This window comes from Aquarana catesbeiana, linkage group LG05 (genome assembly GCF_042186555.1).
Source record: "Aquarana catesbeiana isolate 2022-GZ linkage group LG05, ASM4218655v1, whole genome shotgun sequence".
In the NCBI taxonomy this organism is placed as follows: domain Eukaryota; kingdom Metazoa; phylum Chordata; class Amphibia; order Anura; family Ranidae; genus Aquarana; species Aquarana catesbeiana.
This window is the reverse complement of record NC_133328.1, coordinates 8,911,457-8,924,641: the sequence shown is the minus strand read 5'-3', so window position 1 is coordinate 8,924,641 and position 13,185 is coordinate 8,911,457. Positions and strand designations below refer to the sequence as shown.

At 45.0% G+C, this 13,185-nt stretch overlaps 1 protein-coding gene across 1 annotated transcript in view; it reads left to right on the top strand.

Annotated features, from left to right (window-relative positions):
• RHPN1 (rhophilin Rho GTPase binding protein 1) overlaps positions 1-13,185 on the top strand; it is a gene marked incomplete at its 3' end in the record, with an annotated part of 71,550 nt that overhangs the window by 43,052 nt on the left and 15,313 nt on the right. Inside the window, 4 exon segments of the mRNA XM_073629424.1 lie at positions 2,664-2,792; positions 5,587-5,662; positions 8,002-8,079; positions 11,144-11,268. Of these exon segments, the coding sequence (XP_073485525.1) occupies positions 2,664-2,792; positions 5,587-5,662; positions 8,002-8,079; positions 11,144-11,268 (408 nt within the window).

Sequence of the window (13,185 nt, the reverse complement as noted above, 5' to 3'; positions counted from 1 at the left end):
CGATCTCTCTCTCGATCTCTCTCTCTCTCGATCTCTCTCTCGATCTCTCTCTCGATCTCTCTCGATCTCTCTCTCGATCTCTCTCGATCTCTCTCTCGATCTCTCTCGATCTCTCTCTCGATCTCTCTCTCTCTCTCTCTCTCTCTCTCGATCTCTCTCTCGATCTCACTCTCTCGATCTCTCTCTCTCGATCTCTCTCTCTCGATCTCTCTCTCTCGATCTCTCTCTCTCGATCTCTCTCTCTCGATCTCTCTCTCTCTCGATCTCTCTCTCTCGATCTCTCTCTCGATCTCTCTCTCTCTCGATCGATCTCTCTCTCGATCGATCTCTCTCTCGATCGATCTCTCTCTCGATCTCTCTCCTCGATCTCTCTCTCGATCTCTCTCTCGATCTCTCTCTCGATCTCTCTCGATCTCTCTCGATCTCTCTCGATCTCTCTCGATCTCTCTCTCGATCTCTCTCTCGATCTCTCTCGATCTCTCTCGATCTCTCTCGATCTCTCTCTCTCTCTCTCTCTCTCGATCTCTCGATCTCTCGATCTCTCTCGATCTCTCTCTCTCTCGATCTCTCTCTCTCTCGATCTCTCTCTCACTCTCGATCTCTCTCTCACTCTCGATCTCTCTCTCACTCTCGATCTCTCTCTCACTCTCGATCTCTCTCTCTCTCTCGATCTCTCTCTCTCTCTCTATCTCTCTCTCTTGATCTCTCTCTCTCTCTCTCTCGATCTCGATCTCGATCTCTCTCTCTCGATCTCTCTCTCGATCTCGATCTCTCTCTCTCTCTCGGTCTCTCTCTCGATCTCTCTCTCTCTCGATCTCTCTCTCTCTCGATCTCTCTCTCTCTCTCTCTCTCTCTCTCTCTCTCTCTCTCTCTCTCTCTCTCTCTCTCTCTCTCTCTCTCTCTCTCTCTTTTCTCTCTCTCTCTCTCTCTCTCTCTCGATCGAATTTACCAGTGAGGGGGAATGAGTCATAAGAGCGTCAATGAGCTGGAGGTGTGCCTCTGTAAGTCCATAAAGTGAACAGGCAGTAGCTTCAGCTGCCCACAGTTAAAATGGCTGCAGCCAGACTCAGTGGAAGGAGATTTCTGCAGCATATTTGGCAAGTACAGAATCACAGTATATATAAAATAATATGCAAAGTGGTTGGAGGGAAGCTTCAGAATGGCAAAGATGTTTTTATTACAAATTATGTGAGCAGACTGCAGTTCTTCTTTTTAAAGGTTGGTCTTTCCCCCTTTTCCCTATGGGAAATTAGAGTGTAAGCTCCCTTTGTTTTATTTTTATTTATTTATTTTACATAGTCTGATGTGATTGGCTCAGTGTATTTTGCAGAGGCTGAGCCTGCAGAGGGCGAGCCAGACTGCTTTGCATAAACTGTTTGATGTCAGACTGTCTATTCCTAATTATAACTCTGCAGTACTTCTGGGAAAGATGTGGGGGGCGGGGGGGGGAGAGAAAGTCAATGTTTTGACTCTTTAAGGGGGGGGTTAGTACCAAAAACTGGAGCACACAGAATCTGATACGGCTCTGCATAGTAACCAATCAGCTTCCAGGTTTTATTGTCAAAACTTAATTGAACAAGCTGAAGTTAGACGTTGGCTACGATGCACATCTGCACCAGATTCTGAGTGTTCCAGTTTTAGTAATCTCTCCCCATAGAGTTATGTAAGCACTTTAGCTGGAAAAATTGAGCTCTGTAAATAATGGACTTTTTTTTTCAGCAGAGCAGCTAAGGTTAGTTTGCAAGACATTTAAACAGACATTAAATGGGCAGAAAAAAACAGAACATTACTTCATTACTACTAGGGATGCGCCGGTACCACTTTTTTTAGGACAGAGTACAAGTACTGATACTCCTTTTTTTTTTTTTCCAAGTACTTGCCGTACTTGACCCCTGAGAACACAGATTCACCTGTCCCTTTCTCAGCAGCTGCACTAAAAATGAATGAACAGGAGACAGCGGCTCCTCTCCATTCATAAACTGAAGCATTCAGGAAAAGGAAGGAGCCAGTAAATTACAGATTTACCGGCTCCTTCCTCTGCTCTCCATCCTGAAGATCCGGGGCAGGGGGAGGCCGGTGAAAAACCCAAGGAGGACATGGGGGGGACCGGAGGACCTGGGAAGGATGCAAGGGGACCTTGAGGACTACACAGAGGGGGACCCGGAGGAGGACACGGAAAACCAGGGAGGACGCGGGGGGCCCGAAGGACACAGGCAGCACAAAGGGGGACAGCTGGGGGTGATCGGTGCAGCGGTGGGGCAGTTACAGGCACTGATCTCCATTACAGCTGCAGAAGGGAGAGGAGGAGAAGCGGCTTTCAGAAAAGCTATACAGGGAGATCGGTGCTTGTAACTCCCCCACCGCCGCACCGATCGTCCCTGAGGCTGCCCAAGTATCGGGTCAAGCTTTGGAGCATTTGTACAAGTACTGGTGCAAATGCTCGGTATCGGCACTGATACTTGTATCGGTATCGGTGCAACCCTAATTACTACCTAATCATAAATGCAAAATGATATTTTTGTTTGTAAACCCAATGGATGGTTTGTTGGTGTGTGGGGCTGCGTCTCCTCTGTGCTGGTTTGGATTGTTTTTTTTCCAGTAACGGGTAATGATGTCTTTAGTCCTCAGGGTGGATATCACAGTTTTGTATTGTATCCTTACAGGGCGACCACAAACCACAAAGTGAAGGAGACGGTGGCCCTGGAGCTCAGCTACGTCAACTCCAACCTACAGCTTTTAAAAGAAGAGCTGGAAGAGTTAAACAGCTCCGTGGATGTCTACCAGAATGAAAGGTAACCTCACCGTGTGTCCTCCCAGCTACAGGCCTCCATCCTCCAGCAAAGGGACCGTGTGTCCTCCAAGCTACAGGCCTCCATCCTTCAGCAAAGGGACCGTGTGTCCTCCCAGCTACAGGCCTCCATCCTCCAGCACAGGGACCGTGTGTCCTCCCAGCTACAGGCCTCCATCCTCCAGCACTGGGACCGTGTGTCCTCCCAGCTACAGGCCTCCATCCTCCAGCAAAGGGACTGTGTGTCCTCCCAGCTACAGGCCTCCATCCTCCAGCAAAGGGACCGTGTGTCCTCCCAGCTACAGGCCTCCATCCTCCAGCACAGGGACCGTGTGTCCTCCCAGCTACAGGCCTCCATCCTCCAGCACAGGGACCGTGTGTCCTCCCAGCTACAGGCCTCCATCCTCCAGCAAAGGGACCGTGTGTCCTCCCAGCTACAGGCCTCCATCCTCCAGCACAGGGACCGTGTGTCCTCCCAGCTACAGAAATTTCACAAATCTAATAACTGTTTAGTGTGTGTATGTGGGGGGGGGTTAGTAATGGGGGATTTTTTGAAAATCCCGGAGTTCTGCTTTAAAATCTTAATTGTTATTTTTAACCCCCCCCCCCAAAAAAAAAATGTTGTACTTCCCTCCTCTGTGTAATGGTTTTGCACAGAGCAGCCCGGATCCTCCTCTTCTCAGGTCCCTCTTCTGCACTCCTGGCTCCTCCCTCCCATTGAGAGCCCCCACAGCAAGCAGCTTGCTATGGGGGGCACCTAAGACTCGACCCACCCCCTTTCTCTCCTCATTGGCTCACTGACTTTGACAGCAGTGGGAGCCAATTGCGCCCCCTGTGTGTCTCCGTCAATAAAGAGGGGAGTCCCAGACAGCCGAGTCTCTTATGCAACATGGAGCTAGATGGACCTCAGGTTGGTATTGAGGGGGCTGCTGCACACAGAAGGTTTTTTTATCTTTAAAGGGGTTGTAAACCCTCACGGTTTTTCACCATAATACATACCATGCATTAAGGTGAAAAACCTTTTTGTGCTGCAGCCGCCCCCCGGAGCCCCCCTTTTTTCTTACCTGATCCCGATTGTTTCAGTGATGAGAACGAGCCCAGCCGCTGTCTCTCTCCTCATTGGATAGATTGATATCAGCAGGAGCCATTGGCTCCCACTGCTGTCAATCAAATCCAGTGACTGGGGGGGGGGGGGGCTGAGTCCAGCTGTCTATGTCAATGGAAGCAGTAGCAAGACTCAGGAGGGCGCCCACATGGGTGCCCCCATGGAAAGAGGCTCTCCGTGGGAGGCACTCGAGAAGAGGAGGAGCCAGGAGCGCCGCTGAGGGACCCCAGAAGAGGAGGATCGGGGCCACTCTTTGCAAAACCCTTACACAGAGGAGGCAAGAGCCCGGCCTATTGTAATATGAGCCCTGTTACCCTGGGTGGATGTCATCTGATGTCCTCCCAGGATTGGGCCGCGCTCCAGCGAGATCTGTCACCCGCTGTGTCCACCGGACATAGCCGAAGACAGATCACTGTACCGACCCACTGCTGGTACCATGTGATCACTGTGGCCAATCACAGCACATGACATGACAATTGTACACAATGAGAGGCTTAGATTCATGCCATTCATTGTGTTCTATAGTGAGGAGCCCTGTGATTGGTCACAGTGATCGCATGGTACAGACGGGGCCAATCACAGCCCTCCAGTATCATGTGATTAGCAGTGGCCAATCACAGCTAATCACAATAGTAAACACTAAATTAATAGTTTTTATAAAGGAAAAAAAAATGATTGCTTAAAACTGTAAAATCCCCTGTTCTAAGCAATCATAGAGTAGTAGTGTAATACTGTACTGTATGTAAAAAAAAAAAAAAAAAAAAATTGTTAATAAAATATATTTTTTTATTTAATTTTGTTTACATATTGTCACCAGTCGGTGTCTCTGATCACCGCCACGCCCGTTATATCATGACACTGCACTGGAGAATTTTTTTATTTTTAATTTTTTTTAATTCGATTTTTAAACTAATTGTGACAAATTACAACTTCAAAAAACACGTCATGCCTCTTATGAAACACCTCGGACTGTCTGCTTTCCAAAAAAGGGGGTCATTTGGGGGGGGTATTTGTACGGTTTGGGCCTCAAGAAATGAGATTGGCCGCCAGTACATCGGGATTGATCATATTTCAGTCCTACAAACTAAATAATATACACAGATTTGGGTTATTTCCATCAAAGAAATGTAGCAGAATACATTTTGGCCTAAATTTTATAAAGAGGGATTATTTATGTGCAAAACTTTATAACAGACACAAAGAAAAATGCATTTTTTTATTTTTTATTTTATTTTTTCAAAATTTTCAGTCTTTTTTTGTTTAGCAAAAAATAAAACCCCAGCGGTGATTAAATACCGCCAAAAGAAATCTCTATTTGTGTGAAAAAAAAAATGATAACCATGTCACATGGTTACAGTGTAGCATGACCGCTGAAAGCTGACAATTGGCCTGGGCAGGAAGGGGGTGAAAGTTCCCGGTATTGAAGGGGTTAAATACTTTGATCCCTGTTTTAATATTTATGGAGGAAATTAAACAAAATCTCTGTTGCGCTGGCAGATTTGTCGCCCTCTCCTACGTCTCGCCGTTCTTCTTGTGGACCGCCCCGTGCCGGCATGTCAGTGTGGTGGACAAAATGATTGGATCGAGTTTTCCAGACAGCCGATTGGATGAGTTGTGTTCTGCAGTCTGACCTCCTCTCTCTTCTTTTAAATGTGTTTATGTTTTTTTTTTTTTTTTTTTTTGTGGTTTGCAGTGAAGTGATCAGCGTTCCCATGATCCCGCTGGGCTTGAAAGAGACAAAAGATCTGGACCTGACGGATCAGTTGAAGGTGAGCTCGGTAGAGGTGCAGCACTGATATTTCTGGTCTGATATTTTCAAACAACCGATAAAATGTATCTTTCGGGCTTGTTTTACATTTAAAGTTGCCCTCTGAAGAGCGATCAGTGGCGGATTACTTTTCATAGGGTGTTTGACAGGTGTCTGGGAGGAATTGTTTCTGCCTGTTTTAACCCCTTAAAAGCCCACATGGCTGTATGGTTGCGATGCGGGTACAGCTTGGCCCCCATTTTCTTGGGTGGTACTGCCCAGCAAACGCAACAGGGGGTATAGGGCAAGGCCATACATTATACGCGGGTTGAAGGAGAGAAAATCGCTTAGGGCCCTTTCACACTTGTGTGACCTGAAAGTCGCATGATTTTTTGACGCGACTTGAAGCAATGCCTGTATAATGTTGAGGTCTGTGGACCTCAAGTCGCCTCAAAGTCGGACCAAAGTAGTGCAGGAAGTACTTTGAAGTCGCACAGATATGAACGGCACTCATTGAAAATCACGGAGTACGACTTGTCATGCGGCTTTGCAGTCCCAAGTTGCAGGACAAGTCGCACAAGTGTGAAAGTAGCCCTAGTCCCCCCCCATGAACACAGTCGCTCGTTCAGTCCGGGACTCTCCCTCCTAATTGGCTGAGACACAGCAGCGGTGTGCCATTGGCTCCTGCTGCTGTCAATCAAACTCAGCCAATCAGAAGAGGGAGGAGGCGGGGCCAAACCATGGCTTCACGTCTGAATAGACACATGGAGCTGTGGCTGTGGCTTCAGGACCGCATATATACATACACTACAGCAGGGCGGCCCGGCTGCGTGAAACAATGTACCTGCACGTTGCTCATGCGCCGATGGCGACCCGCTCCCGCTGTGATTGGACACAGCGGGCCCAGCGGCCTTCGCGATCGTTTGGGGGGGGGATGACAGAACGGTGGTCTGCTGATGTAAACAAAGCAGGACGTCATTCTGTCAGACAGGAACAGAGAGATCTGCGATTCCTGCTAATCGGGAACACGGATCTCTCCAATCCTGCAATCAGTCCGTCACACACACAGCTATCAAGCACCCCCCTAGGGACACACTTAACCCTTTGATCGCCCCTGATGTTAACTCCTTACCTGCCAGTGCATTTTTCTTAGCACTGATCACTGTATTGGTGTCACTGGTCCCCAAAAAAGTGTCGCTTTGTGTCCAATTTGTCCGCCACAATGTCACAGTCCAGCTAAAAATGGCAGATTGCCGCCATAACTAGTAAAAAAAACAAAAAAAAAAGCCAAAAATCTATCCAGTAGTTTGTAGACGATATAACTTTTGTGCAAACCAATCAATATACGCTATTTGGGATTTTTTTTTTTTTTTACCAAAAATATGTAGAAAAATAGATATTGGCCCAAATTGATGAAGAAATTTGATTTTTTTTTTTTTTTTTGATTTTTTTTTTTTGGGATGTTTTATAGCAGAAAGTTAAAAAAAAAAAAAAATATATATATATATATATATATATATATATATATATATATATATATGTATATATATATATATATATATATATATATTTTTTTTTTTTTTCAAAATTGTCGCTCTTTTTTTGTTTATAGCGCAAAAAATAAAAACCGCAGAGGTGATCAAATACCACCAAAAGAAAGTTCTATTTGTGGGGAGAAAAGGACATCAATTTTATTCTGTCGCACGACCGCGCAATTGTCAGTTAACCCTCTGGGGCTGACGTGGTTAAGCACTGAGGAAGGGGTGTAGTTACAGCCTCTGAAATGAGTTGGATGTAGGGTTAGCACTCCTCCCTTGCAGAACAGCTGAGAAAAACCCATCCCATGCGCTTCTGTGTTGCAGCACGGGGAGGGAGGGGCCTCAAATCCGAACAAGGATATTTTTTGCATGTTCTCCCTGTGCCTGCGTGTGTTTCCTCCGGGTACTCCGGTTTCCTCCCACACTCCAAAGACATGCTGGGAGGCTAATTGGCTTCTGTCCAAATTGGCTCTAGTATGTGTAGGTGAATCTTTTTTGATTGTAAGCTCCTCGGGGGCGGGGACTGATGTGAATGTACAATATGTAAACTGTCAGGGTTATATAAATAAAGAAAGAATACTATGCTAGGAAGGAATGGGGATGTGTAATGTAATGATTTTGCTGGCTGCATTGCTCAGTTGTCTCAGTATTACATCGGCTGTTGTGGGGATTTAGTGACAGGGCAATGACTTATTATTGATCTGTGTTTGTGAATTTGATTATTGATTTATAGTATTTTAGAGACCGGCACTCCTAGCATTAGAAATTGATAGATGTGGTGATGTGAGGCCGCTGGGCTCATATTTATTTTTTCCTCTTCTAGGAGTTCATTGCTGAGCATTATGGGGAAGACGGCTCCCTCTATGAGAAGGAGATCCGTGAATTCATGGAGCTGAGACAGGTCAGTGTCCTCCACACCGATCTACTGAACACCTAATACCAGAGAGAGACCGTTCTGTAATCCCCGGACAAGGCATGAAGCAATAATAAAATGGCGGACAGTTTAAAGGGGAACCCTAGGACCCAAACCTTCAGTCCAGCTGCTCATCCAATCAGAAATGAACCACTTTAACCGCTTGCTGCCCACACACCATCAAATTATGGAGGGACGGTGCGGCTCTCATTCTGGGAGGACTTCATATGACGTCGCCCCAGAACGGCTAAGACACAGCGTGACCCCGATCTCTTTAACCATGTGATCGGCTGTGTCCAATCACAGCCGGTCGCATGTAAATGCGGAAGTGCCACCAATTCATGCCCATAACTGCCACCAATCAGTGTCCATAAGTGCCTGCTATCAGTGCCTCCTAATCAGTCTCCATAAGTGCCACCAATCAGTGCCCGTAAGTGCCTGCTATCAGTGCCTCCTAATCGGTCTCCATAAGTGCCACCAATCAGTGCCCGTAAGTGCCTGCTATCAGTGGCTCCTCATCAGTGTCCATAAGTGCCACCAATCAGTGCCCATAAGTGCCTGCTATCAGTGGCTCCTCATCAGTGTCCATAAGTGCCACCAATCAGTGTCCATAAGTGCCACCAATCAGTGGCCGTAAGTGCCTATCAGTGCCTCCTCATCAGTGTCCATAAGTGTCACCAATCAATGCCTGTAAGTGCCCATAAGTGGTCTTCTTCTTCTTTTTTTTTTTTTTTTTTTTTTTTTTAGTAAAAAAAAAAAATTCCAGCAGTGATTAAATACTACCAAAAGAAATCTCTATTTGTGTGAAGAAAAAGATAAAAAAAATGTCATTTGGGTACAGTGTTGTATGACCGCGCAATTGTCATTCAAAGTGTGATAGTGCTTAAAGCTAAAAATTGGTCTGGGCAAGAGGGAGGGTGACAGTATCCAGTATTGAGGTGGTTAAAGCTTTTTCTGGAACTTTTTGTTTACAAGTTTTTTTAAAATTAGTATTTTTTGCTAGAAAATTACTTGGAACCCCCAAATATTATTATTATTATTATTATTAATAAATAAAAAAAAAAAAAAAAAAAAAAAAATATATATATATAATTTTTTTTTTTTTTTTTTATTTATTATTAATAACAATAATATTTGGGGGTTCCAAGTAATTTTCTAGCAAAAAATACTAATTTTAAAAAAACTTGTAAACAAAAAGTTCCAGAAAAAGCTTTAACCACCTCAATACTGGATACTGTCACCCTCCCTCTTGCCCAGACCAATTTTTAGCTTTAAGCACTATATATATATATAATTTTTTTTTTTTTAGCAGAGACCCTAGAGAATAAAGTGGCGATCATTACAATATTTTATGTCACACCGTATTTGCACAATGCTCTTTTTTTAAACACATTTTTTTGGGGAAAAAATACACTATTTTTGAAATAAAAAAAAACAAAATAGTAAGCCCAATTTTTTTTTGTATCAAAAAGGCAATCTGTGCAAACACCTAACAAGTAACAATGTTGCCAGCTGAACACTTATAAGGTAGTCGCAGAACCTCGAATAACATGAGCAAAATAAAAATTGCAGTGCAAAGAAAGTCCATTCAAAGTTCCATAAAAAATAAATAAAATTGAAACAGTCCAAATTTGATGAACCACAAAGCCCAGCCCATAGCTGAAGAAATCCACGTGTTAAAAAAAGTAGAGATCCGAGGTAACACTGTACACGTGACACTCCCTCCACCACTGAGATGCTTAAAAAGCAAATTCTAGGCAAGTATACCATTAAAATTATTTTTATATGCAAGCAGTTTATGTACCTGAATCGGCCTCTAGCAGTCTCTGTGCAGCATAGCTCCGACTAGGAGATGGAGACGTAGGACAAGGAGCCAATCAGTTGTGCTGCAGTGCTCATGTGCTAACCAATGACATGCTAATAGGAGGAGAGAGCAGAGTGGTAGAGAGATGAGCTCATCAGTCTGCTGCTTCTCCTTCCAGTCACAGGCTGGGGGAGGGACAAGACCCACAAGTGTCATTTAAAGGAGCTGCCGTTGCTAAACTTTGGTTTAAAGAATGCTAGTTCCCTGGCTGTCATGCTGCTGCAGATTCGGCATCAATGGCGGCTGACCTGTATACATAAGGAATACGGATACTCATTTACAGCGTGATTATTCCAGGTATGTGACTAAAAATTACAGGCAGGCAGCAAAAAAAATCCGATTCCCTCAGCTAGTTAGGTCTTTGCTGTAAACCTCAGGATTGGGGATTGGATCGACAGGAATACAAATCCTTTGGCCGGTAAAACAGCCCCCATATATGCATTTCATCTGTGTATTTAGAGCTTTCCTCTGGAGTTCAGATTCAAATATTTTTAAGGTGAAACCTTTTTTTTTTTTTTTTTTTAAGTGATTGTAAAGGTAATTAAAAAAAAAAAAAAATAACAAACATATCATAGTTGCCTCCACTTTGCAGCTCGTTTTGCACAGAGTGGCCCTCGAAACCTGCTCTTTTGGGGTCCCCCGGCGGCTCTCGCGGCTCCTCCGAACATCAGATAACCCCCTCGGAGAAGCGCTTCCCCGAGGGGGTTGCCTTGCTGTTGCGCTCCCGAGTCCAGCATTCGGCGTCCATAGAGGCCCCGCCCCCCGGCGCTCGCATCTTTGGATTTGATTGACAGCAGCGGGAGCCAATGGCTGCGCTGCTTTCAATCCATCCAATCAAGAGCTGAGAACCCTGGGCAGAGAGAGAGCGCGTCCCCGCCGGGTCAAGTTTGAGGGTTCAGGTAAGTAAAATGGGGGGGTCAGTCACTGCCAGGCGTTTTTTCACCTTAATGCATAGGATGGCATTAAGGTGAAAAAACATGAAGGTTTACAACCCCTTTAATGTTTCACTATATAGAATATAAATGTGACAAGGGATTTCCAGAGCACTATGGATTATCTAAAGAGGCAGCACTAGATGCATGCTTGTAGACTGGCTCTGTCAAATTGAGACCTCAGATGGAAACACTATGAAATGTTAAACATTATTGTACTCCGTAATCAGTTATGGGTGGTCTCTTCCCTGTTCAGGCCATGAGGACCCCCAGCCGCAGCGAGGCCGGTATTGAGCTCCTAATGGAGTATTACAACCAGCTTTACTTCCTGGACAACCGCTTTCTGCCACCGAACCGGACGCTGGGCGTCTTCTTCCATTGGTTAGTAAGCACTTTTTCATCATCTGTCAGTCTATCTAAGGTCATTTTCCCAAAGTGATCCATGTAGTGATTTCTATAAAGGTGATTTATTAGTGGTGAATATTATAGGCAAACCTGTACAAATCAAATTTAATTAAAAAATAGTTTATTTAAAAAACATTAAAAACTATTTATAGTATATATACACAGTGGGGAGGGAAAGTATTCAGACCCCCTTAAATTTTTCACTCTTTGTTATATTGCAGCCTATTGCTAAAATCATTTAAGTTAATTTTTACCTCATTAATGTACACACAGCACCCCATATTGTACACACAGCACTCCATATTGTACACACAGCACCCCATATTGTACACACAGCACCCCATATTGTACACACAGCCCCCCATATTGTACACACAGCCCCCCATATTGTACACACAGCCCCCCATATTGTACACACAGCACCCCATATTGTACACAGAGCACCCCATATTGTACACAGAGCACCCCATATTGTACACACAGCCCCCCATATTGTACACACAGCCCCCCATATTGTACACACAGCCCCCCATATTGTACACACAGCCCCCCATATTGTACACACAGCACCCCATATTGTACACAGAGCCCCCCATATTGTACACACAGCACCCCATATTGTACACACAGCCCCCCATATTGTACACACAGCACCCCATATTGTACACACAGCACCTCATATTGTACACACAGCACCTCATATTGTACACACAGCCCCCCATATTGTACACACAGCACCCCATATTGTACACACAGCACCCCATATTGACAGAAAAACACAGAATTGTTGACATTTTTGCAGATTCATTAAAAAAGAAAAACTGAAATATCACATGCTCCTAAGTATTCAGACCCTTTGCTGTGACACTCATATATATAACTCAGGTGCTGTCCATTTCTTCTGATCATCCTTGAGATGGTTCTACACCTTCATTTGAGTCCAGCTGTGTTTGATTATACTGATTGGACTTGATTAGGAAAGCCACACACCTGTCTATATAAGACCTTACAGCTCACAGTGCATGTCAGAGCAAATGAGAATCATGAGGTCAAAGGAACTGCCTGAAGAGCTCAGAGACAGAATTGTGGCAAGGCACAGATCTGGCCAAGGTTACAAAAAAATTTCTGCTGCACTTAAGGTTCCTAAGAGGACAGTGGCCTCCATAATCCTTAAATGGAAGACGTTTGGGACGACCAGAACCCTTCCTAGAGCTGGCCGTCCGGCCAAACTGAGCTATCGGGGGAGAAGAGCCTTGGTGAGAGAGGTAAAGAAGAACCCAAAGAGGTTGTGGCTGAGCTCCAGAGATGCAGTCGGGAGATGGGAGAAAGTTGTAGAAAGTCAACCATCACTGAAGCCCTCCACCAGCCAGGGCTTTATGGCAGAGTGGCCCGACGGAAGCCTCTCCTCAGTGCAAGACACATGAAAACCTGCATGGAGTTTGCTAAAAAACACCTGAAGGACTCCAAGACGGTGAGAAATAAGATTCTCTGGTCTGATGAGACCAAGATAGAACTTTTTGGCCTTAATTCTAAGTGATATGTGTGGAGAAAACCAGGCACTGCTCATCACCTGTCCAATACAGTCCTAACAGTGAAGCATGGTGGTGGCAGCATCATGCTGTGGGGTTGTTTTTCAGCTGCAGGGACAGGACGATTGGTTGCAATCGAGGGAAAGATCGAGGGAAAGATGAATGCGGCCAAGTACAGGGATATCCTGGACGAAAACCTTCTCCAGAGTGCTCAGGACCTCAGACTGGGCCGAAGGTTTACCTTCCAACAAGACAATGACCCTAAGCACACAGCTAAAATAACGAAGGAGTGGCTTCACAACAACTCCGTGACTGTTCTTGAATGGCCCAGCCAGAGCCCTGACTTAAACCCAATTGAGCATCT